Source organism: Diadema antillarum, unplaced genomic scaffold (genome assembly GCF_040938485.1).
Source record: "Diadema antillarum isolate AM-2024a unplaced genomic scaffold, OU_Dant_1.0 seq00000321_RagTag, whole genome shotgun sequence".
In the NCBI taxonomy this organism is placed as follows: Eukaryota; Metazoa; Echinodermata; class Echinoidea; order Diadematoida; family Diadematidae; genus Diadema; species Diadema antillarum.
Genome location: NW_027271340.1, coordinates 1,182,179 through 1,209,575, shown reverse-complemented (window position 1 = coordinate 1,209,575; position 27,397 = coordinate 1,182,179). Strand labels below are relative to the sequence as shown.

The 27,397-nt window shown below is 38.4% G+C and overlaps 1 protein-coding gene across 1 annotated transcript in view; it reads left to right on the top strand.

Moving 5' to 3' along the window:
- The first annotated feature begins 7,346 nt into the window (after positions 1 to 7,346).
- Positions 7,347 to 27,397, top strand: part of LOC139730561 (alkyldihydroxyacetonephosphate synthase, peroxisomal-like) — a 29,551-nt gene continuing 9,500 nt past the window's right edge. The window contains exons 1-13 of the mRNA XM_071641411.1: positions 7,347 to 7,589; positions 10,344 to 10,436; positions 11,783 to 11,870; positions 13,982 to 14,102; positions 17,943 to 18,017; positions 18,571 to 18,642; positions 20,801 to 20,880; positions 23,143 to 23,223; positions 23,782 to 23,907; positions 24,545 to 24,598; positions 25,834 to 25,888; positions 26,716 to 26,843; positions 27,213 to 27,341. Of these exons, the coding sequence (XP_071497512.1) occupies positions 7,408 to 7,589; positions 10,344 to 10,436; positions 11,783 to 11,870; positions 13,982 to 14,102; positions 17,943 to 18,017; positions 18,571 to 18,642; positions 20,801 to 20,880; positions 23,143 to 23,223; positions 23,782 to 23,907; positions 24,545 to 24,598; positions 25,834 to 25,888; positions 26,716 to 26,843; positions 27,213 to 27,341 (1,284 nt within the window). The 5' untranslated portion in view covers positions 7,347 to 7,407. The remainder of the gene's footprint in view (positions 7,590 to 10,343; positions 10,437 to 11,782; positions 11,871 to 13,981; positions 14,103 to 17,942; positions 18,018 to 18,570; positions 18,643 to 20,800; positions 20,881 to 23,142; positions 23,224 to 23,781; positions 23,908 to 24,544; positions 24,599 to 25,833; positions 25,889 to 26,715; positions 26,844 to 27,212; positions 27,342 to 27,397) is intronic.

The following is a 27,397-nucleotide window of genomic DNA, read 5'->3' as shown; positions in this document are numbered from 1 at the left end:
GCCTTCATTACATCGGGCCTAAGTTTTGAGTCATCTGGCATACGGGCTGGAGCACAGCGATGGACCTCTCCCGAAGCTATCCAGGGTAAGGAGGCATCGCCTAAGTCCGACGTCTGGTCGTTATCCAGCGTGCTGCTCGAGCTATTCACGCGAAAGAAGATGTGGGACGGCATCAAGTTAGATTTTCAGCTCTTGGACAGGCTGAAAGAGGATGACGTCACACCACCAATCCTGCAAAACGTGCAGGACAAGAGTCTGCGGCACCTACTTCAACGCTGCTTCTCGAAGGTCCCAGATGAGCGTCCATCGGCGCAGGAGCTGGCAGGACATTTCCAGACAGTGCTTGCTCAACGTCGATGTGGTAGTGTAGCTTGCTACAAGTAAAGCAAAATGGTTAAATGGGGCGTAAGGTAAGGTATTCAGTGCCTTCATTTACCGTCGAAGCATGTAGATGAGACCCTCGTGCGTCAAGTTGTTTTTTTTCCCTTGGTGCCCCAACTGTACTCCCCCCCCCCCAGCAGTGACTGACTATGAATGAATAATCTATTCAAATCTAGAAAAGTGTAATCACTCATAAACCTGGCAACATTCTGCAGTGAGATAATGCTCCCCTCTTTATGGTCTCCGCACAAATTGTGAATGCAGTAATATGATGAGTTTCAGTATGGTTTGGTAGTTAAGCTACAGAAAATTTCTTTTACATTTTCTTAATGTTATAGGTGAATTTATTTGTTAGCATTCATTTATGTTTTGTAAATAACCTTGCGGGTATGATGAATATAATTATATTCTATCTCATTTTTTTCCCCGATCTGCATCTGTGGCTGGTGAACACCTGTATGGTTGGTGGGCGTTTGGGATTAAGAAAGAGCCCTCTTATAACATGTGACTGTCAATCCGGACAAATCTACGTATATCTGTGTTGTCCCTGATATTCCAGTAGTTTACATGCCGATGCGAATACAGTGCTACTGTAATGTTTCCTGCACATTCTGTATGGCGTTATTGCTGCAAATCCTTGTCAAGTATGAATTTCTGAATCATTCAAAATGTACAATAATGAAGTTGAATGCTGTACTTTTATGTATAGTTGTTTTTTTTTCATAATCGAGTGGATCTTTTTTGATCACTAACACAACATACATTTAAGGGATGGTACAGTATTGGTGGAGATGAGAATTGGGTTTTTAACTTTTTGCGAGATACCCAAAAAAAAAAAAACACTTATGAAATAGTACAGAGCATAACATTCTAAGAGAAATTCAAAGTTTATATGATGAAAATCGGGTTTGGAATGTTTGGAACATCCAAAAACATAGTAAAAGAAAGAGATCGTAAAAAAGTGTGCGTCCCATACTTTATTAGAATCGCTCTGTTTTGGATATCTCAGCCATTTCGAAACCAATTTTCATAAAATAAACATTGAATTCCTCATGCCCTTTCATATTTCATAAGAGATTTCTCATTATCTCACCAAAAAATATTAGAAACCTGAAATTAGGTCTCAACCAAAACTATACGATCCCTTAATTTGTGTAGCATGTTCCGTGGAAGTTGTATCATGATATTTATAGATAACGTCATGACTTGTAGGCTTTATAATGGATATATATATCATGTTTGGTCATGCAAAATTACAGAAATGTATAGAAATGAGAATTCTAGATTTCATTTTACATTATGCACATCTTATCAATTTGTTATTTTTAGCATTTTCCGTTTCGAAATTTTTTGTTCTCTATAGAGATCTAATTGGCATTTAGATTTATGCAAAGATTATCAGGTATATACTGAGAAGGTCAATTGGCAATACAAGTTGGAGTGCCTACATAACATTCACAATTCAATGAAAAAAAAAATACACATATCATATTGTGGTGCATTGCAGACATATGTAAATGAGAGATTTCTTATTGTCTACCTGCAAAACAGACAGACATTGAGAAGTCTTTTTTTTTCTTGTTGAATATACACATGAAGAGGCAGAAAGTAAACGCTGTAAATAAATTTATTTTGGTCTATTTATAGAGGAGGTGTATGTCTGTATTTCACAATGGCATGCGCAAAGACCATTTCTGGAAGAGTGTGTACAAGGATCCGAAGGCTTTTGATTGCGAAATCGTATTCTTTGTGGAAGCGGATACTCTTACTGCTCTGATTGATTACATAATGATTGTATTTTTGGAGATAATAGAATAAAATTTGTCAATTGAAATGAGTGTTCTGTTCAAGGGATTAAATCTTAAGCGTGAAATAGAAAGTCCATATATGATATTTTGCTGATTGTGAATCGTTGTATATATACAACTAGTGGACAGTAACATCGTGCTCATCATTGACACTATGAAAGACATTTTACCAAAGTTTATGAATGATAGAATATATCAAGACGATCGATGGCACTGTGACTGAGTAAAAGGTGTGGATGGATATGAGGTTTCCACATTTAATGAGTATATAAATGAGTGATGTTTCTCATACTTTCAAAAACTTTCTGCGTTTTGTTTTTAATTGGTGACCGTAGAATTGTTCCATCGGCAATCTGATATTTGGGCAGCTTGAGTATAAAACAGCAGAGCAACTATTGTAAACACATTTTTGGGGGTGTTCTCTGCCCCACCCCCTTAACATCCCGCCGGCGCAAGTGCTTATGTACAGTATTTATAAAATGAGAAGTGTTTAGCTCAGAAAGAGGCTCTTAATGAACGCGTGTGAACACAAGGGGGAGTGCGGGTTATGTGTTGGCTTTTCTTTCAAGTCACTTTGCGTACATTACGTAACTGTGTACTCAATGCGCCACTTCTTTACCTTGTCCTTAAACTGTCTGCCATACATTTCTATCCTGATGGACACAATGTAAGGTTTAGCTTTGATTTCAGTAGGTTCTTTCAAAAACAAAATGAAGTTCCGTCGAACTGAATAGTGCACATTGACACATCATTTTCCCCTCTTAGTCTTATGATATCCAATGGTTATTCTACCTTTCACACTGTATCCAATATCATGTTGTGTATAAAATTCCATCTAGGACTATACACGTAAACCGTATGTCTTGTTTGCAACTCTTTTACCATGTGACATTGTGTTATATATTTCTATTTCCTGTCATTTTTTACAAACTCAAACGTTTTAGTCATGTGATGTGTGACCTGGCAACGCTCGGGTAATGATAATGGCAGGGTCCTCTGGTCGAGTAGTGGCAACACTGAAGAGGCTACACTGGGTAATCAAGACCTTATTATCATTATTACTAAGCATTAATGTTTTCCATTATTCTATGTGCTGAATATAGGTTTGCTGAATTCAGGTGATACATTGAGGTTATAGCTAGGCAGGTATCATTCCGAAATATGCTTGTATAATACTGTGGTAATGATGTTGAAGTTCTGTCATGGGTATACTCAATGGCCTCGGAAAACGTTCTACTGGTATGCTGATGAATTTGCAGTGTGAAGCGTGTAGCTATTCAAATCGCCCATCGTATGCATTCTCACAACTATATTTAAATACGTAAACGTTGTTCATCTTGGGGCGTTGTTCTTTGATAAAAACAGAGAGAATGGGTTTCGCTGAAAGGGGTATGGAGCAAGGGGAAAAAAGAAGATTTGTCAGAACGTACGTTACCAGAGTCCATTGCCACTTGTAATGATTGGCAATTATCCATTGTATGAAAGTTTCTGAGACAAATTGTAGAGTTTTATCTTTGTGACGAGACACACACTTAAACGTAGCTCGCGCAGTATTATAGCTTTCATACAGAGGGATTAAGTCGCCAAACGGGGCACTTCGGTTAATGCAATGACATTGAATGAGAAATAGATACAGATGTTCTTGGTCGGGATTATACAGATGTCTATCTAAACTATAAGACAGCAGGACGCGTCGCCTACGCTCTGTTTTCAAAGAAAATAAACAAACAAACCAACGGCTTCGTTTAACATTAAAAAAACCCCAAGTGTACATTCTTTGCAATCCGAAAACGTCACCCAACTAAAACTAAAACTAACTGAGAATCTTTATTTCCTAAGGATTTCACCCAAGAACCCCCGCCCTTCTGTGCCTTCGGTTCCCGTGTGTGCATGTATGTGTGTATTACTCTGTCTTTTTTGTATCTCTTAGGCAAATTGCCTTCTTTTCTGCAATTTGACTTTTTTAAACTTTTTTTTTCTCATGAGGAGACTGCATACTACAAGCTCTGCTTATTAGCAGTCCCCTCCATTTCCAGCAACTTTGTTTCTGCCTTTACCATAATGATATAACATTTATTTGTATCTTTGTTGATAATTTACCTATGTCTTCACACTGCATGTTCTTATGTTCATCGCTTTGTTGTACTGATTTCCTGACATCTGAGTGTATATACGAACATTTATTGTATTTCTAATTATTTGTTTGTTGGAAATGAAATAAATCAACTTGAACTTGAACTTGAATAGCTGGTTAATTAGTCCCACCCCTCAGAATCCTCCCCCCCCCCAACACATACATACACACACATACTAGCGGAAGTTCCATTGTCCCTGTTTTAATGTGAAAGGGTGTACATAACTTGAGGGTGTTTTTTGGTATTACTGAAAAGATACATTCTGTGATGTATTGTCAATAAATGCATTGTGGATATACATGTATATATACGAGTGTGAGTATTCTACCTCAAGAGCCAACGAAGCTCTTCCAATTACTGCAGTACTTTCACCCCTCTGCAATGCCTCGACCATGGTTCTTTTCAGGAAGCTGAGAGCCTCTTTGTACATCTCTTTTTTATACTTCTTTCCTCCGATGGGAAACCTGGTATAAATTATGTTTGGAATAAAGAAAGAAAGAAATGTAGGGAACCGTGCCTTGCCGCTGTAGTCCTTTATTTAGTTTCCGTGATGATGACGATGATGCTTGTATTATAACGGATATGATAATATGACAAAAATGAGAAATCCAAGGATGAATCTTTTATCATGAAAACAATGACATCTTAATTATTATTTAGATTGTAAAGATCATAAAATTATAAAGATTATAGTATATTATCACAACAGCAGATAATACGATCAGGTCGTGAATAATGTAATTTGCGTTGATGTGTACTTGGTTATACAGATAATGACAAAAAATACCCATAAGCACAATTACTGAAAGAGGGCGACTTTTTATTAGCTTAACATGATCTCTTCACCACTCTACAGATTATGGCCAGTACATCTTAACTTGAGCCATATCAACTAGTTTTAATATTCACATGTACGTGGCGTTCCTTGACAGATATTATAATTCAGTAAAGAAAAAAACCCCCAAAGAATGTACATCTCCCACTTCCCTATTTGACCTTTGCATGACCTTTCGGGGAGAGAGCTGCAAGGGCTCCCGTCTGAACGTAACTATCTCGAGGTTAAGGGCTTCCGTCTGAACGTAACTGATAAGTTACGTTCAGACGGGAGCCCTTAACCTCGAGGTTAGGAAACTTCGAGGTTAGAGCTTGTAGTTAGGGACCGTGAAGACGCACTCGTAGTTAGCAAACCTCGAGGTTTGCTCGATGTTTCGAGCCACGAGAAATCTTATGGTTAGCGCTCTAACCACGAGCCGCGGGCGGTCCCCACTCGTAGTTAATCACCGTGTGGACACAAAAAACAACGAACTCGAAGTTAAAGTGACCTCGCCGTGAACTCCAGCCACCACAATTTCCCTCTGCTTCCGGGTCAACCTCCCAAACGTACACCACAAATACACTACACGTGCGCCCGAGGTGAAAAACCAATGACGCACATCACAACAACATCATCTTTTCTTCCCATGCGCTTGATCTCTGAAACTGAACACGTCGAACTCGCTACTGTATTCCATATTCTTCTCCAAAGCTAAATTTATTGTTTTCGACGAATATCTTCATAAAGGCATAAAGTCATCAGTGTAGTGCTATCTCTGCATACCATGACAGAAGAAGCTGGTGCCGCCGGTGGGAAAAAGAGTACCGGTAAGCGAGTCCGACAGCTAGGTTGGACTATTAAAGAAGAAAATAAAATGGACGCCTTGCACACGTAGCAGTGTGGGCTGAAACTTCCGGTTTTGTGGTTTTAACATCGAGTGGGACCCACTCGTAGTTACGGGGGGCAGACGCTTAAAGGGATTGTACAGTTTCGGTTGAGACCTAACTTCAGATTTCTAACATTTTTTGGTGAGATAATGAAAAACCTCATGAAATATGAAAGAGCATGTAATTTTATGAGGAATTCAACGTTTATTTGATGAAAATTGGTTTTGAAAAAGCTGAGATATCCAAAAAGAGCGATTCTAATAAAGTGTGGGACCCACACTTTCACACGATCGCTTTGTTTTACCTTGTTTTTGGATGTTTCCGTCATTCCAAACCCGATTTCCATCAAGTAAACTTTGAATTCCTCTTAAAATGGTATGCTCTGTACTATTTTATAAGTGTTTTCTTGGTATCTCGCAAAAATTTAAAAGCCCAATTCTCACCTCCACCAAAACTGTACTATCCCTTTAACATCGAGGTTTCGGTAACCTCGAGGTTAAGATTCGTCGTGTGGACACACGACACGTCGTAGTTTAACAGGGGCAAGAGCTAAACCTCGAGGTTAGGGCCTGCCGTCTGAACGTAACTTTTAGTTTCGTTCAGACGGAGACAAGTATGGATCCTCGCCCCTCCCCCCCCCCCCCAAAAAAAAAAAAAACATTTTCGCCAGATTGCATGTCTCCGCGAGAAGGGCATTCAGATTATCTCTTGTTTATTATTTAAGTCGTTTTCATTCTTGCAGTATCTGCAGTATCAAGAGATGCTACTCCAGCTAAGCAGACAACTTCGATACCATTCCATGGTCAAATGTTTGAAGATGGAAGTGAAGAAAACAAGGAAAGTATTGAAGATATAGTAACTACCACTAGATATAGGTCTATGAGTCCAATGACTCAACTTGGCTGAACGCATGTATCCGTTTATCAACTGATATTCATATCCAAATATTCTCATCAAAACAAATGAAAAAAGGTAAAAAGATATAGATGGATGAACATTATATACTAGGTATGCTTTGTCTTCAAATATAACGGTATATTGTGTAGAAAGAGCTCCGGTTTTGAGCTCGCGATGATACGTAAATTCTGCGATTCTCGTTCTCGTCGTTTTTGACTAGAGATGGCGCGCTATAACTTCTCAGTCTCAGTTGTCTCGGCATGAGCAAAGCCTTGTTCACGGTTCATCAAACTTTACAGGTTCAACAAACTTCATCGTTCGATGTATGATCACGAATGTGCAAAGGTCGAGCGAGCCCAGTGAGCCACGGTTGAGTGATCATCGTGCGAGTATTTGGTAACTGTAACCCTGGACAAGTCACAAGGCGGCGGCTCTGTCGTTAGTTCAGTCCCATACATTGCAGTGGATGTAAGTCCGCGCCCGACATGGCTTCCAAACGACGATTAGACAACATTTTAGGACATTTGTCCACCCCGTCCGCGCAAGAAATACGTGGGAGATGTCCTTCCAACCGACCACACCATATTGGGATGAATGAGTGTATTGAAAATTCGTCAACAGGCCGTTTATCCGGAGCGGACAAGGAACCTCGAATTCCAAAGCGGAGGTGAGTGAGCTGAGCTGAGCACACTTGACTTGTCACTGCACTGCATGAGCCGCACTGCATGTATACTTGGGTGACCCGGACCTCGTCATAGTTAATGTTTGCCCATAATTGAATCACATTTCGCCACTGAAATTCTTTGAAATCCAACTCACATACAGGAAAAATGCTGAAAATTCCAATGGAATCACAAGTTCACTGATCGATATTGAAAATTTGCAGCTATCGTCGTCAAAGGCGATCTGTGGGATCATTTCGAAACCGTCTAACGGTTGATCACAGTGGCTAGTATTTTCGTCAAATTTTCAAAATGTGCTTGTAAATATCTGTAAATAAATTGTATTATAATGTAAATAGCACCAGTCTGCAAGAATCTTCAGTCTATTGAAGGAGGCAGACTTAATCAGAAGAAGAAGAAAGGCGAACGATGCGAAAAAGTTGCGCGCTAAGGAAGGGGCCCGCAACTCGTCACCCGCTCTCCCATAGACTTAGCACGTAAAAGACGTGTGCGGTGACCGTGATGTTCCCATAGACATACACGTAAAAGATGCGTGCGGGTGACATATACTAAGTAACACGTAGTTCTATTCCTATAGCCCTATTAAAATTTTAGATTTTCGCGAAAAACTGTTCGGTTTTCACCACAATTTGCTTGGTTGTGGTAGTCCTGCCAAGTTTCAAGCGTACAGAACACAGTCCCGGGCATACATTTTTGTTCAGTGCGCTCAAAACGATTTTAAGCGGGGTGACGGTATTCGGGCCCCTGACGAGGTGCGGGCACCTGGCTATACATGTCTTGCAGCATGCATGAGGTGTACAAGTGTTAGACATAAATTCACCTTTCACCTTTGATGTACGGGAGTTGAGGATGTCCTGTAGTTCTCCCGGTCGAAAACGCCTTCGATGCCGATGTCTCGAAAAAACTGAACTTTAACATTGTATAATTTATGCAGCGTGCGTGGATGTCAGACATAACAATTGAATTGCTTATCTGCCCCAAATTTGTCGAGACCATTTTTGAAGATATTCAAATTTGAAGCAGTAACCAATCCATTTGGCAGGCTATTCCAAGCGTTGATAGTGCGTTTTCTGAAAAATCTGCTTCTAAGATTAAGGAACTCTCTCAAACCAGTTTGTATTTTTCTATAGTGAGCATTTTGTGACCATCCAACTTTACAGGCAATGTACCATGCTTGCTAACTATACACAGCCCAGTCGCTGTACATGGTACATCGCGACAGGGCTGTACGAGCGCGACCACCAACCACTAGGAGAGCGACGTAATCGTATCACGATAGCTTCGACTTTTGATACTTACGTTCATTTTTGTCACCTCAAACTCATCGAGTATACTCTTCAATATTTACTCTACATCTGATGCTATCAGTATTCAAATGTACGTAATGAAACTTACCGAAATTGATCATCATATCCAGCATGTCCACACCGTACACAATCTTTCACGCCAGGCCAAGTTTAGATATCGGGTGGTCACGTGATGTGAATGCCCTTTCAAAAGGTTGCGCTGTCGACCGTGCTGCTACACTCAAGCAGCGTACGCACGGTTACTAGTACTAGTATGCAGCTATAAACTGTACTGGGCTTGGCGGCGGCTGGCGTCTGGTCGGGCGAGGAGCATTGAGCTCCATACCACGGTTATTGTGTAGCAGACGCCAAGGTTTGTTCGACACTTTCAACGCACACGCGCTCGCTCTGGAGCACATCCGGTCACGCATGCGCATAAGTCAAGGCGCCATTTTGAATCCTGCAACGACGAAGCCCGACGGTCAGGAATTGCGCCAGAAAGTGTCATTTTATTTGTTCCACGGACTTATCGCAAGTGGTCTCCATGTACCCAGTGTGGCGAACTATTCTTCTGTAATAGAAACATGCATTTAACGTGAGTAAAGTATTCTGTTTAAAGGAGAAAAGTATACATTTTCCTAAGTTTTGTAGTTGTGTTGAGGTTCCTCACTTTGAGGCTGCATGCCGCGCTCGTCAGACGCTGTTTTCGCATAGCGTAACAGCGTCTGGTCGGGCTACATGCTTGCATGAGCCATTTGATATTAAACCCCCTACCTTTTGGCTTTACGATTAACAATAACATGATTAATGTATCATCAACTTTGCATGATTCGATCAACACTAACAGTTGACCGAAAGATCGGTCTGCAAATAAAAGATGGATCGACTTGCAAAGCACAGACACTGTCATCAGAACCATATCGTCATTTGTTATGTTGTTTTTGTTTACAACATCAGACAGGTAAAATTATCAGTGCACTTTTTTTGTCTGTTTCTTTGTTTTGTATCAGTATTTGGTAATTGATAAATACAAACAAAAGGAAACTGACCAGAAATTATAAGTGAAAATTGAGCAAAGAAAACAGGATCCACCGATTCCACTGATGGAATCCTATCTTTCATTGCTCAATTTTCACTAGTATTTGCTATTTTCAGAATTACAAAATGCCCTCAACCATGTTTACACTGAAGTCTTACTCTTACTTTCCAGGTTACCACCTTGATGTTTTGATGATATACCAGCCTGTTTGGGCTGCCCTTGGGATCAGTTGGTTGAAGGGAAAATTGAGTGCTGATGCATCACTATCTATCTCGAGTTATGATACCAATTGGTAGTCTTTTTAACCTTCATTAATACCAAATCCAAATTATTAATTCTTTTCAGTCTGAATGGTGTTCCTTTTTCTCTTTTAAAGGTAAATAATTTACTTTCAAATTCACCTTTTTTTTTAGACAAGATGTCTTGAAGTGGAATGGCTGGGGATTCAGGGACAGCAAGTTTGAGCTGGACAAGGACACAGAGCGGATTTCTTTTTCTGGAAACAGGTAATACACCAAGAAAGTAGGTAGCGAGTTATCCGATGCATACAAGAGACCACCAGGTATATATCATGTGTAACTATCGTTGTTTAGTCAACTGGAGAAGAAATCAAAACAGTTTTAGTGTATTTCCAAGACCTACTGAAATTATTGACTTGTGGTCCGCAACAAATTGATGAAAGTAATCCTGCTGTCGAATGGTACTGTACTATTTAAAAGAAAAAACAAATTCTTGGGATTTTAGCTCTTTAAAGCAGTAATAAGATAAGAAAGATAAAGACAATCTGTGGCAATTTTGGAATTTGGGGAAAAGTTGAACATGTCTTGGAAAGTCATGACCATATCAATGCCAGGCATTCATTAGATAAATTGTCACAATAGAGCTTGGACGAGTCCCGAGTATACTCGGACAGGTGTCTTTGGGAAGTGCGTGTTGTAGCAAAGTCAAACTCTCCTCAACAGGTTAATGTAGCTATTTTACTCCTGTGTCATTGCACTTCACTGATTAGTAACTGCTCCTTTTTGCCTTGAATATATATAAAAGTAGCAAGACATGTAATTCTTTGTCTTTGTTTGTGTACATACAAAACAAAGGAAGAGCAGTTTCACAGGCAAATGGGGAAAAAAAAGGAGGGGGAGGGCAAACTAACAAAACAAATGAAATGATAAAACCTGTCATGTAAACACTGGAGTACATACCAGGGGTCGCACTTAACTTTTTTTTTAACTAGCCAGGCGGACTACTTAGAATCAATTTTGACACTGTAGCAATATTTTGGCTAGCCAGACGGACTTGTAACTTCAGAATTTTATGATTTTTAGCTAGTCCGACGTGATTTTGGGTGGCCAATGGCCAGCGGACCATCGCCAATTTCGAACCCTGCATACTATTCCAATCCTGTCAATTAGAGTTCTATGTCCTGGTTCAATCCTCTAAATGTCGACAGTGTTATTTGCCTCATATGTCTTCTTTTTTTTTCAGAGTATACTATTTAACATGCTAATAATTTTGCTACACTGCAAGTGATTAATGTATGTTCCACAAAAATGAATGAGTGTTTTTCCTTTAATCAATTGCCATCAAGACTACATTCTAATTAAAAAAAAAAAAAACCCTCTCTCCCCTTTTAAAATACTCATTTTTAAGAGTAATGTAAATGACGTTGTTGCAATAATAATAGACATATTCATATTCCACTTGATAATTTTTTTTTTCAAAGATATTTCAGAATAAAAACTTCATATTTGCAGAGTTAATTGTATTATGACTGCACATTCTTACAGTCATAGACACGAACCATTTTGATTCATCTAAAGTCTATTTTGTTTCCCTTGCCTTGCCTCAATATTAGGTATCATCTCAAAGGAGCATTACCATTTTTCAACTCCTGGTTGGAAACAATCCAGGGTGTTAACTTACAGTCAAGTTGTATGCCTCAGGTAAGTTGATAGAATTAGACATTTTTTTTAAATTTCTTTTTAACCAAGTTAATTTAAGAAATTCTATCAAGCTGTCATCTATCTTTTGCTATCTATGTTTCTGTCTTATTACTATACGAGCTGAAATTTTCGCGTACAGATATTTTCGCGAATTGCTACTTGGAGGACACTTGCGCGCTGTTGTTAATTTCGCGGTTGCGAAGGTCTAACTGAACGTAACTATTTGCGCGTTATTTTTCCGTGTTGTTATTTTCGCGGTTCAAAGGCGATTCGCGAAATTCGCGAAAATAAAACCACCGCGAAAATTTCAGCTCGTACAGTACTTTAAAAGTGGAATTCTTTGCACAATGGATTCTTGTGCAAGGCCAAGTTCAAGGAATTTTGCTTGTTCATGAATTCATGGATGGGAGTATATATTTGTACTATATATCTCCAGATGTGTTCATGTCAGCGTCATTTTCACAATATTTCTCTACTGCAGCAGTGGTGACTCGGTATTGGATATGCTTGCAATATATATCAAAAGGGTCCACCGAGAAACTTATCTGGCTGACACAATTTGCCAGGATAATGAGTTGTTTGGGAGTATTTTGAGATCAAAAGTGTCAAATAGTTTAGATCATAGTACACAATTTTTATCCCTGAATGAATCAGCCATGTACATGTAGGATACTTGATGATTGATCATGCCTTAGGAGTAGTATTTCTCAACTGCATGCGATTCACTCTCGTGTTGGAGATCGATGGATACTGGTTTGCCCCGATTTGTAATCGATTAAAAAACATTACATAGCAACCATGATCAGAGATAGCAAAAACTACTGTAAAACAAGGAATTTTCGCGTGCATTTTAATTTCGCGAATTTCGCGAGCGCCAAGATTTGCGAAATTAAGATGCATGCGAAAGTTCTTGTCTTCGCTATATGCATTGAATGCCAGTGGCAGTTCGCGAAAATTTCATGCCGCAAAAAAGGCCGTCGGCTCCAATTCGCGAAAAATTCATGCCGCGAATATGTCATGTTTTACAGTATCGGTGCACCTTTTTGGCAAATATTTGAAATTTTCATCAATACTCAACTGAAATTGCATTACATAGCATGATTCACACATTTCTTATGCATATGTGTCCATTTTGGAGTGAAAACTGACAGTTTCTGCAGGCATATGATAATTATGTTTTACCCGTAAAGGAGGAGATCAAAGTTCAAATTGTCTTGACACTCTAAAACCCAAAATGCTTTTATAGATTGCATCCTCTCATGTTACCAGCACCATATGTGACCCTGCACCTCAAAACAAACAAAAAGTCGCCAGACATGAATTTTCAGTTAAGACCATCTTCTGAAAGAGCAGACTTTAAGCTTTAAAATGATGTACAACTCAAATCAAATGGACTCTCCTAACCTATCTAAATAAGTATTATTGGAAAGAAAGCACAAACTCACGAACAGTGTGAACTGAGAAAAGAGGCTCTGAAGTACTGGTACAGTGTCTATTCAAGCGCTTAATCTTTACCAAACCATGCTGGCTGTGCGATGAATGGGACAAAAAACAGGAAGTAAACCACCAGAGTAACAACAATGAAGGGATTATTATATTAAAGTGAAATTAGGCATGTCTCATTAACACATTCTGTCCATAATTAATGCCAACTTTCAAAGCAGTAGCACTAACCTTTCAAAAGTTACTAGAATTGAAAGTGAAGAGTGTGGACAAGGTTTTTCAGAAATGAAAAAGGGATTCTAAAGACACACCTAATCACACTATTCCACCAAAAATGTTCGAGATAAACTGCTAAAAAACACACTTTCCTGCCCGTTTTATGATACCACATTTTAGCATAGTGTAAAAGAAGACCCGCTCTTTCAGAAAATATGAAAAAGTCAAGTTCGGCTAGGTTGACCCATTTCACTTATTTTCAGTCCTCACGCAAAATCAGTGTGTGCGACTTTATGTTCGTTTTGAGGTGCACGGTCACATATATTCCCAAAATACCCCCATATTCGTTAGGCACTTTGTCGTATTGCTCTCAAGGAAGGCAATGCTCTGATTATGGTGCAGAGCATGTTGTGTTTTGTGTCTATTCAGTGCTTGTTATCATTCTCACAAAGCCGGACATTCCAGCGGAGAAGATCCCAAAGCCGGTCATCAACGAGGGTTTCGTACAGGACCTCAAGAAGACCAGTATCTCCTGCACATTCGATCCTCACGACAGACTCTTCAGAGCTCATGGTGGGTGTTGCTATTTCCATCGTCTGCAAGTTCTTGTCATTGACACAGATCACTTGATAAACTAAAGGGGCATAGAAAGAGTTGCTGTAATATTGCCCAAAATCATGATGATATAAAATCTGTATGTACAAAATATATGAGTGCTGTACAAAGCTATCACATCACCGCCACATTGTTGTTGCAGCACTAATAAGAATGTAATGATATATCCCTGAACGCCAATGAATTTTGAGTTTCAAAATTCTATAACTTCCTAATTATGTGTTCAATTTTAATGACACTTTGACTTTACTTTTACTTTTTACCAATATTCTTTACTTTAACCAATATGAAAAACACTAGGACAATTTCTAGGTTTCAAAGCTGTTGTGTCATTACTTTCCTTTTTTGTGTGTGTGTGGTGCAAATATGATCACTCTAATTGAATAAAACTTTACTGAATGCTAAATGCATGGAATACAACAGTAAATGAACTCCATAACAAACATGATAACATTGAGAGGGCTCACAAGATGGCAGTAATGAAAGCAATAAATTATTAAGCAGAGGGATGAAGGGTGAGGTGTGAGTTTTCTTCAATTTTGTCTCCCTCTACAAGTTCATCGTGTCACTGCCGGCAGCCAGGGATAGCCTGGTGGTAGTATTGCTACCCGGAAAGCAGAAGATGACAGGTTCGAGTCCCTTGGTTCCTTTTTTACATCATATTTGTTAAATAGAATTATAGATCAGCAGTTGTGATCTTACAAATTTTACTTGTAGAGGGAGACAAAATTGAAGAAAACTCACACCTAATGATGACAGTACCCTGCATGTCAGGAATCAAGAATCATCTATCATTAATCATCATCACACAATGACAACCTAAAATGTCAAATCATATTTGAAATAGAATATTATGCTGATACATTGCTCAGTGATGTGATACCTTCACACAGTTTAGTGAAAGTAAAATTCCAGTTAGTGTTCCACAGATGGCTGTAATAATGAAGTGAAATCAAACAAATAGAATGGAAAGTTTCATTCAAAGCAAAAATACAATGTGAGAGTTGGGTTATTTAAGAGTTGCCCAACTTTTCACAAAACCACGATATTAATATTACAACTCACTCAATAGTTTGTTCACAAATAATGGGCTAATTATCAGGTTTTGGAGAATCTTGTGGAGTGATTTACATCACCAGCTCATTCAGTGTGTATGTTTGATTACACCCCATGTCATTAATTCACTAAATCATTTGAAACTTTGATGAATCTCATAACTTTCCCTCACATATGATTTTAGTAACATTTTACCATTTGTATGATGTATTTTGTGTCATAAAAATGGCATGGAAATGCACATGAAGTTGGGATTGATAAAACAAAAGCACTGGCCCAAATCACTGGATGCATATATCAGAGTTTAGCTTTAAAGACCCATGTTATCAGTTGATTACAAGAAAGATATTATCTCCAGACATATTTCGAGGCATTGAGACCCTTCGGACTACAGGCCTGTTCGCACACACTCATTAAACTGATGGTCCTGAAAATCATATTAAGCGACATGATGTGAATACTTTTAGTTTTTGTGTTTGAGCAATGAAACACAAAAGAATCATTAAAACTCACAATACCCATCAGGATGCAAAAATTGGTCTGGCTTGATATGTATATTTTTTTTAATCCGAAGATGCAACTGGCCTCAGCAGGTCTGCACACATGGGTGCCCAGGGTCATTCTACATTCATTGTTCAGGCATGTACAGTCTAGATATTCAGAGCACCTTGGGTGCAGCCGTGTGATTTGTGTGTGTGTGAATGATGGCAACGAAATTCCTCCACACTTCTTAAGGTGAGAATGCAGCTTGTGAAACAATTGATGATATCACAAGCTGTGGAAATAGTGAATCAGTACAGTTCCAGCTTGGCTGTGGCCTTTGCTCCATCCAGTTGCTCGTGTTTGTACAAGGATTTATTTTTACAACATAGTCAGGCATGTCCCCAATAATACCCTGCAATCCACCTCTCTACTTTAATTTAATTTTCCATGTATTCCCACATCGCGAGAAACTACCCCTCCATTCACATTTTTTCAGTATGTACTGTTGAATATTGGGGTAGGAGCTTTGTCCACATGGCTCTGTGTGTGACAAACATTTTTTTTCTTATGAACCTAACACAAGTTTTAATGAAGAAAATGCATTTAGATAGATAGATAAATGGTATTTTATTGAAGTATTCATGTCTCGCAGTCATACGACTGAATTGCACATAGAATTACATCGTAAAAGAGACAATAGATATTACAAAAAAGGGTATTCATACAAATGAAACGCGTAAAATACTGACATCAAGAAACGAGGTCATACGACAGGACATGTAGACCTACAGACTGGGCAAACCGTAAACATAATCTCATAACAAAAACACAGATGATCATGGTTCGGTATTCACACACTCTCTTTCGACACCTGCCTCACACACTATCACACGCCCTTTTGCTCTTTGTCACTTTCACTCGCTCTTTCTCTCATGTTTTTGCATACGCACCACTACTACGCTCACACAATATATTAGTACATTAACAGACCTGCTGATTTCCTATTCTCGTTACACCCCAGTGATCACTCTCGTGCACCTGATCATCAAAGCCTATACTGATCAATGAGATTCTTCTCGGGAGATATGCACAATGAATGCCTATTAAAATACACTGTATATTGCACTGAATTAATTACGGGGGATTCTAAAATGTGCAAAGTATATATAATTCCACTCCCAAACAAATAGGGTGAAAAACAGCAAAACATGTTCCAGACAATGAATTGGTGTAGTTGAGTAGAGATAAATAGAAGAATGAGGAAAGAGGGGCATGGGTGGGAAGGAGAGATAGAGAGGATAAAAAAAAGAAGGAAATAAGAAGGTGTACACCAACAGAGCGCCTATACAATATTGGGTGGGATATACATGCATGCAAGAACCCATTTGTGCAAGGGCTACCTCCCCCTTCCCCCCCCCCCCCCCCCCAAGAAAAAAAGAGAGGAAAAAAAAAAGAACAGCAAGCAAACAAACAATGTTGTGTTTGGGGGTCTAACCTTTAAACACCCACTTGATCTGATCATCCATTTCATATAGGCTAAAATTAAATACAACATTTAACCTGGTAGACTCCATGAGCTTTTACAAAACATACTCATTTACACAATTTTTTTTCTTCTCATATTTCAATCTTTGCAAGTGAAATTTGACATTTATGATACCAGTGATGTGTGTATTGTCAGTGTCATTTACTATCACAGAGATAAAGACATTGATATTCTGAGAGGTCATTGCGTTGTTTAAGAGTTTATGTTGCCTTTGTTGAATTTTAGCCATCAACCAAACACAAAATTAAGGTTATACAAGGTGTCACAGTCAAATCTTGACTATAACAGGATGAGAAGAAATTTGATGCATCACAAAGCATTGAGCCAATCCAAACAGGGGAGTGTTAGATCACAGAATGTATTTGTCTAAGAGATCAGACGGGTCATGTTGTGTTGTAACGGGATCAGTTGGTGCTTTAAGCAGTCAAACTCGGTTGTCTATCAGAGCCAGCCTGCCCCCGTTAAGTACTGTGTCACTCCTCGCTAAAGTTGATTTTGATAGACACAGTAAAAACAATGAACAGAATTATAGTAGTTACATCAAAAAAAAAAAGGCATGTGGTATATACATGTATTATGCAATGCTGACCTGTGAAAACATCGTAATATTTTGAAGCCAATATTTAAACAGGTTTTTGTGAAGTCATAAGTGTATTGTGATGTCATAAGTGTATACCCACTGATGGTATGTGATGAGTTCTCTTACTTTTCAGGTCATACCCTTCATGATGTGTTCACACTGAGGGAAGGCAACTTTGAACGCATCCCAGATATCGTCATATGGCCAGGTACAGTCAGCTTCTGTTTGTCCGGTAATAATCTGAAGGAAAAAAATGCCACTTTGGAAGAGTATGCTGTAGAACATGATATATTTGCGGCATAAAATTTTCACAAATTGGAGCCGACAGCCTTTTATGCTGCATGAAATTTTTGCGAACTGCCACTTGCATCAATGCATAAAATGTAGACAAGAACTTTTGTGTGCATTTTAATTTCGCGAATCTCGTCGCTCACATTTTTCGGCGCGAACATTCCTTGTTTTACAGTATCCAGGAGCATATTGCCTGGCAATGAGATTTAAGTGACTAATCTAGTCAAATATGAGCTGAATATGGAGATAGCATTAAATATTTCCGACTTAGTTGATATTATGAAAAATCTGCAGCAGGTGTAAAAGCCTGTGGTCTGCGAAAACATATGCATGGACACTGAAAAGATCATAAGAGTATTATCTTGTTGTTGGCGTAGAGTTGAGTCAGTGAAGAATAGGATGCAAAGTTAGCACAGTGCACCACAGTCGCTGGATGATCTCTGATTCTCCTCCTCTCTTTCTCTTCACAGACAGCCATGATGAAGTGGTGAAGGTCGTTGAACTATGTTCCAAGCACAATGTCTGTATCATTCCATTTGGAGGTGAGTCATTTAACAAACAGCAGTGCTCTGCCCCTATTTTGTTTCTTATCTTATCTTTTTATCGTTCTTAGAGCAATGATCATCACCAGCAGTAACCTTATTATTGTCCCCGCCGAACGAGTTCGAGCAGGGGACTATGAAACGGGCTCCGTACGTGTGTGTGTCCGTCCGTCCGTCCGTCCGTGTGTCCGTCCGTGTGTCCGTGTGTGCGTCCGTGTGTGATCAAAATCTTCAATTTGCTACTTCTCTGTCATTTATGAGCCAATTTTAATTCTGTTTGCTTTATATGATAGCACTACAAGGGAGCTTTGAAACTTCCACACAGAATTTCAGTCGTGACCTTTGACCTTGACCTTTGACCTATATTGTACATTTTGCTACAAAATGCTACTCCTTCGCCATTTCTAACCCGATTTCGATTCCGTTTGCTTTATATGATGGCACTAGGTGAGGGCTTCAAAACTTCTACACAGAATTTTGACCTTTGATTTCTTTGACCTTTGACCTTGATTTTTGACCTATATTGTACATTTTGCTACAAAATGCTACTCCTTCGCCATTTCTAACCCGATTTCGATTCCGTTTGCTTTATGTGATGGCGCTAGGTGAGGGCTTCAAAACTTCTACACAGAATTTTGACCTTTGCCTTCTTTGACCTTTGACCTTGATTTTTGACCTATATTGTACATTTTGCTACAAAATGCTACTCCTTCGCCATTTCTAACCCGATTTCGATTCCGTTTGCTTTATGTGATGGCACTAGGTGAGGGCTTCAAAACTTCTACACAGAATTTTGACCTTTGCCTTCTTTGACCTTTGACCTTGATTTTTGACCTATATTGTACATTTTGCTACAAAATGCTACTCCTTCGCCATTTCTAACCCGATTTCGATTCCGTTTGCTTTATGTGATGGCACTAGGTGAGGGCTTCAAAACTTTACACAGAATTTTGACCTTTGCCTTCTTTGACCTTTGACCTTGATTTTTGACCTGTATTGTACATTGGCTATAAAATGCTACTCCTTCGCCATTTCTAACCCGATTTCGATTCTGTTTGCTTTATGTGATGGCACTAGGTGAGGGCTTCAAAACTTTTACACAGAATTTTGACCTTTGACATCTTTGACCTTTGACCTTGATTTTTTACCTATATTGCACATTTTGCTACAAAATGCTACTTCCGGCGGGGACATATATTACGCACCGCGTAATTTCTACTTTTCCTTGTTACTATAACTATTATTTTCATCGTCATTATTGTCTTTTTTCTTCTTCTTATGATGCTGCTGATGATGAGTATTGTCATTGTTATTGTTATTATTATTATTACTATCATTATTATTATTGTTATCATTATTATTATTATTATTATTATTATTATTATCATCATCATTATTATTATTATTACCGTTATTATTATTATTATTATTATTATTATCATCATCATTATTATCATTATTATTATTATTATTATCATTATCATTATTATTATTATTATTATTATTATTATTGCTATTTTTAATTGTAATATTGATATCATCATCATTATAAGTATTATTCAGTTCCAGTGCAAACAGTCAAAATTCACAAGCAAATCAAGATACAATATATTCAGGTCAATCTTGGGTGCACTGGGTTAGGTTGCCATGGTACTGAAAAAGCCTACCCAATAAATGGTCTGTAGACCTTATTCCTCTTCCCCACCCTGGTGCAATCAGTTAACTTAGACTAACACCTTAAGACATTGTCGTATGAAACTCATATGACAATTTTATGAGTGGTAGACTTGGTACCCGAGAACCACAGCTTTCCAATTAAAAAACTGTGTCATTGTAACTGATTGACAAATTGCCCTACATCGACGGGCAGTGGGCACTTTGTCGATCAGTTATAATGAAAACATCTTGACGGAAGAATTTCATGAATTTGGAAAAACAGTATCATATATATGTATCTCTATTAAAGAGAAAAGCCACCAAATTTCCTCTTTTTACAAAATACACATTGCATTTCTATTATACAATGCAATATTGTAAGCAACCCTGTAATGACTGTAAGGACAGCCTCCTGCTAAGCAGCAACTCTTCAAAGTTGTGTCTTTTACATCTGTTGTGCATTGCTTCAATGTATTTTCAAACTTTCATATATCTCCCCCAGGAGGCACAAACGTGACGAGGGCAGTGGAATGTCCCATCGAAGAGATCAGGATGATCGTCTCTCTGGACACATCACAAATGGTAGGATTACCTCTCCCCAAAGACTGCACATGTTTTTAGACACTGTGACTATAATGTCCGCAATGCATCAGATGAGATCTGAATGGTCTGAAGAAATTCTGTACTGAAATGTTTCTTCAATACTCCTGCCGCTATCATGAATGCAAATGCTCTGTTACAATCTTTTGCTGTGCTCTTGTAAAATTAAATGTCTAACTTCAGCGCACTGAGACTTCACACGATGAGACTACAATGCAGTTCATCAAAGACATTTCTAACTATACGTCTGTTTTGACAGCAGATCTTTAAGCTGTGAACTTCAGATGTATACATATAATGCTAATCAACATATTAAAAAAACATATTATTTTCTTCAATTTTTCCAAAAAAAAAAAATATATCACCTCTGGTCTGTACCTCAAGAGGCTTCTTGATATTGTGACTTTTGTCTGAATTTTTTAGAGACAATGTTCACAGCACACTCCATTTAAATGCATCATCATTTTGCCAGTTACTCTTCATGGTTTGGAGGGCCGGCGCTTGTAAGTGGAAGGGAGAAGTTTGGGTCATGGTTATCTCAGCTTGCTGATAGATTACATGATTCGTTAGGAAGTGTATCCCACTTAACCAAAGTCTCCTCCCACAAAAAAACAATTGTGTTTGAAGTGTTACCATGATTTTGTTCATTACAGTGGTGCTCACATGTGTGCCTGAGTCCTAATTAAAAGGCAGCAACTGTACTCATTGTACTGTGTCTACAAAATTTTGTAGAAGTCAATGTCACAAACTGTGTACATGCTGGGAGAATAAGCGCAATACACAGTCACAGAGTCGACCCAATAGTTTGACATTGAATCCTAACCTTGGCGTTTAGATAGAAATGTTTGCAAGTTTGCTGTCCACACAATGATAGTACTCTGATCTGAGTCAATACAATAGGGTAAGAGCGGTGCTCTTTTTATGCTTATCACCTTGTGATGCAAAGCGCCAACAAGATAGTAGTATCTGATGGCCAAAGGATTATGTGTCAGTGACAGATTATTACCTGCTTCTGTACTGGAGTTTGGGTGTATGACTCCTGTCTTTGATAGCCGTAATGTATATCAATTCATCAACTGTGACATGATGTAAGTCCAAATATTCAGAACCTGGCTGCAGTGCATGCCTAGAGATAGAAAAAATAAAAACAATATCGATGTCAATCAAAAAGACATAAAGACAAATCCTTCAGGTCAGAATTTTGTCTGCCTGTAATACTGTCATATAGCTGTATCTTGTATCTGGAAGTTGTCAAGTGTTCAGGAGAGCGAAGAAACATAGCAGCCAAAGCTCGCTAACAAATAGGATGACCTTTCTCCTTTGACATGCTGTGATGTCTTCATTTTGGGGGTTAAGACAAAGAGGATTTGGACAGGGCATCACGTAACTGATCATTTAGCAATGAATCCAAAGAAATTATTTCCACCAGAATTTGAGTTACAAGGGCATGTCAGCCCACAAATGTTAAACTGGCATTTCTTTCATTCTTTCTTTCTTTCTTTTTTTGACAGGCAAGTTTCACAAGAGTTAAGAGAGGAAACAGGTTCTAATCCATGCCAGCTCATCACATTTGCTATTAAAAGATCAAAGTACATCCACTCTAGACAGATAGTCAAAGATCAAGTTCTGAGAGCAAAGTTCCAAAGATCAAGGATTAGTAGCTACCATTCTTTACAGAATTACAAATACTTTTGTGAATGACATTGTGCAGAAAAATTATCATGATGGTACTTTAAAAGTCTTTGTGGTGCAATTTCTCTCCATGTCCAAGAAGTTGACTTTTAGAGTTTAGTCAAAACATATGAAAGAGTGAAAGTTTCATCAAAACTTTAAGTTATGTGTTCTTCCAAACTTTTGCATGTTGTGAGAAAACAGTCATATTAATCAAAACATTTACTGTGTATGATGGTATATATTTAGCTGGTCTAATTTTTTTGCAAATCAGGACTTCATGACATTTTTGCGAGTGGATGGATTTGGGATTGTGAAATACAGGAATGGATAGAAAAAAAATGTATGTATGCGCATCACATTCTTGTCAGGTTCAGAGTCATTATTTTCGCACGTTGTTAAATTCACACGTTGTTAAATTCACAAATAGCACACAACTTCAGAAAGTCATGAAAAATAAGAACTTTAGAGCGAAATATGTGGTGTATACAGTATGCAAATATGATGAAGAGATCATGTCATCGCATGCCATTGCATTTCTCCCTTCTCCATCTATCCCAATAACTGCCTCAGAATCGCATCCTCTGGGTGGATGAGAAGAATCTGACTGCTCACATAGAGGCCGGTATCTTTGGCCTGGATCTGGAGGACAAGGTATGCAGTCTTTATCTTTAGATTGGTAGAATTAACAACTCGGTGAATGTGCACATTTACAGTGTGTTGACAGACAGATATTTACCGAGAATGTGAAGTTTTGAATATAAATTGAAGACAAATACTAATGTAGAGTGACAGGGCCTATGATAGTCCTTGATTTCTTCAGAACTGGTCCTATTAACTTTGCAAGACATAGTGCGAGAGAGTGTGTCTAGCAAGCAGCCACAGTGATATGGAAAAATTATCTCACAATTCATATTGTTATTTGACTGTTGTTAAAGAGATTGGGCATTATGTCTGAAAAATGATTTCATTGACAATAAGGGAAATTGTACATTTCATGGTATAGAGCACTTTTATGGTAAATAATGATAATATTTATGCACACTTCAGGGAATTATTAGTTAATGATGAATGATCCCAGAGGAAAGATATGACTACTCTGTGTAATGTGAATTTGTCTCTCGTAAATTCAGTTCACTGATTGTACTGTATGTAAGATATATATTTCATGCATGTGGAGAGAATGGAATATGTTTATATGTCTACTTCCAGCTGTCCAAATATGGTCTGTGCACGGGCCATGAACCTGATTCCTGTGAGTTCAGCTCCCTGGGTGGCTGGGTGGCCACTCGGGCTTCTGGCATGAAGAAGAATGTCTATGGAAACATTGAAGACATGGTGAGATTTGCACACCTCTTCTTCTTGTGCTTGTGTATGTATATGCCCCCAAGAATGATTTCTTTTTAAGAAGAATACATTATGCCAAGGTTGTTTCATTCATTAATATGATTTGAAGTACAAATATTGATTTATAATGTCTTTATTGAAATCAGATAATAGCCACTTCTTATCCCCCTACCATGTGATTTGATGCAAAATAGAAGTCCCTTTGATCAGATGGGATCACCCTCTCCCATCCTACCTACCCCCTATGTTTTACTCTATCATTGATATTCCTCATTTAAGATTAACAGTATCTGCGCATGTGTTGATGTGGGAATATGGGTGTTTTATACACAGACATAGACACATACACATGATCAGCCTGAAGGTAGCGATCAATTTTCTTATCACTAGTAGTTACAGTTTCACAGATCGTGACACTGCAGAGGATAGAATGAGATTTGTGTCTAGGATTAGTGTTAGTATCACATTATATAGTAATTTAGCTGAAAAGTTCAGTGACCTATGGTTATAACAATATAAGTGTTGACTTTTGTGAGCATGTTTCTGATCCAAGTGCACTATGGCATCTTTCAAGCGTCAATGCAAGGGCACCATGTTAACGGATTTTCACATAATTGATCTTTTCCAGGTTGTACACATCAGGATGGTCACACCAAGTGGAATCATTGAAAAGAATTGTCAGGTATTTCCTCATTCTTTCTCTCTTTTTTTCTTTTTTTTTTAAAGCAGAAGTGATCCAGTCTGTGATTTGGTTTGTGGGAAAAAATGAACAAATATTATGACGAAAATTTTCAGGTCAATCATACACTGATCAGTTTCAATAAGCTTGTAGTATTTTGTCTGATTAGATGCCACTTATTTCCAGACAGTCACATTTGTAGACACACAATTGCCAACCTGAAATTCATGTTGTTTTGTAGTGAATATTTAGAAGAGGATTTCATTTTCATTGCAGGCAAAACAGCCACAACAACAATAAGAGAAAGAAGTTGATAGTCAAACCCTTGTTAAAGACAAATATATCTCATCACAGTTAAAGCACAGAGTTGCTTTCAAACTACCCCGACACAACCCTCTGTATTCAACGTATAAATTTATTTGACAATCTTGTTCATTTTCAAAATCATTGTAGCTGCATTGTTGAAAGAGAGTAGAAAATTCAGGACTCTCCTCTACTTTGCACTTTCATTAAGAGTGACACAAAATGGTATAAGTCATCATCAAACCAGCAAGATTTATTGAAAGTCAGTGTGATGTGCAGTTGTTTTGAATCAGTTCTGAAGCTTGTGTGTCATTAGTTATGATTTTCTTGCGATATTTCATAGATATGTCATTCAATTACATGTTGGTTTAAAAAAATGTAAACATATGTATACATATATTAGTTTATGTTTACTAGTGTACATTTCCAGGGCTCATTTAACAGGGCGCAAGTTCAGTAAGACAATCCAATAACTTTTATATAAAATCCTTAAACCTTATCTCTTAAACTTCTGTAAGATTTTGTGTCACTGTTTATGAAAGTGCAAAGTAGAGGAGAGTCCTGAATTATCTACTCTCTTTCAACAATGCAGCTACAATGATTTTGAAAATACCTTTTTTTTTTTCATAAAGACAGCCCTCTTGCACTCACAGTAGTCACTCAGGAATGATGGCACATAGGTTGTGCTTAATTGTTGCCTCATTATACTGAGTACTTCTGTTCTAACAAAGTCCTCAGGACCAACAGTTTCTTTTGTTATTTCAAAACTTTGTTATAACCAAAGAGTACTGCATGTAAAGACATATAGATGGTAATTTTGGCACCTGATTTTTTTTTACCTAGTTGTAACAAGAATTTCATTATAACTGTGTTTGTTGCACTGTCATATGATTTATTATGATGAATAAGTGCGATCTATTTTTGTTTCTGTGAAGGTTCCTCGTATGTCAACGGGGCCAGACATTCATCATTTCATCCTTGGATCAGAAGGTTGGTGGGGCATATTGTGCTTTTAATGAAACCATTAGGGACCTGCAACACCTATTTTAAATCATTCTAATATGAAGAACAGCACTCGTTCGCTGAAGCTTAAAGAAAATTAGTTAACTGAAAAGAATCACAAAAGACGGTGAAGCAAGCATTCTAATCTGTTATATCATTCACACATTTTATAGGTAAAGCACTATAAACAAACTCGTCATGGGCACATTGTTTCACAGTTTTGTAACAGTTGAACACTATCTGTATCAAAAGTATTGTATAGTCAAACTTGTCTTAGTGACCATTTGTCTATAGCAACCACCTACCGTACGCAGCCACTAAAAACAATTCCCTGCGAGAGAAAAAGCAGATTAACAACCCTGTCTATAGCAGCCACCTGACTATAAAGGCCACTTTTCCGTCTCCCTTGGGTGGCCACTATGGATAGGTTTGACTGTATTTCATATGTGGACAAGACAGGCAGACATGCAGTTCACACATGTGGATGGATATCTTTTGTACTTGCTGCATTTCGAAAAAAAAAATGTCATTTCTCAAATCCATGATATAGTGAGTGTGTAGCTGAAGTCTCCACCAAATTGCTCTCATTATATGTCCATGCAATGTGGGCTTATCTCCTGTAGTGCATCAGTGACAGCAAAACCTTCTAATAAGCTGCACCGATTACAAGGAGAAGTGCTCAGAGTTTTGTGAAGTTGAATTATTGAATTATGTTGAGAAGCTACCATGCCTGTTCATGTTTTAAGATTGTTGGGCTATTCATGGTCTGTTGGGAGATGTTGGGAGTACTGTCTACTGTGTGTTCCATCTTGCAGGAACTCTTGGTGTAGTGACAGAGGTGACGCTGCGGGTCCGCCCGCTTCCACCCTGCAAGAAGTATGGCTCCGTCGTCTTCCCAAACTTTGAGCAGGGCGTGTCCTTCGTGAGGGAGGTGGCCAGACAAGTAAGTTACAGCAATCTGGAAAACTGACTTGTTTCAGAGTCTAATCAACTACCATATAGAATGGTAGGTTCCTAAAACAGGCAGGTGCTTATTGACAATGATAATGAAAGTCACGATGATGATGATGATGATGATGATGGTGATGAAGATGATGATAGTGATGATGGCGATGTTGGTGATGGTTGTAATGATTGTGGCGATGATACTGATGATGTCAGTAATGATGGTGGTAATGTTTGTAATAGTGTTACAAAAATGATCATCATATGAAATGTTTTACCCTCGATATTCCTCCGTGATCCAGGTGTATGCATATCTGGCAATGTTAGATGTTTAAAATGCTCTCTTGACGTGGTCCTTTTTTTACAGCGATGTGCTCCAGCATCCATCCGCCTTATGGACAACGTCCAATTCCGCTTTGGCATGTCCCTGAAGCCACCCTCAGAATCCATCTGGTCATCTCTAGTGGACAGTCTGAAGCGGGTGTATGTCACCAAAGTAAGTAACTCTTTATGCCTTGGGTGGTGTCCATTCTTGTGTCAGTTCCCTTCAAA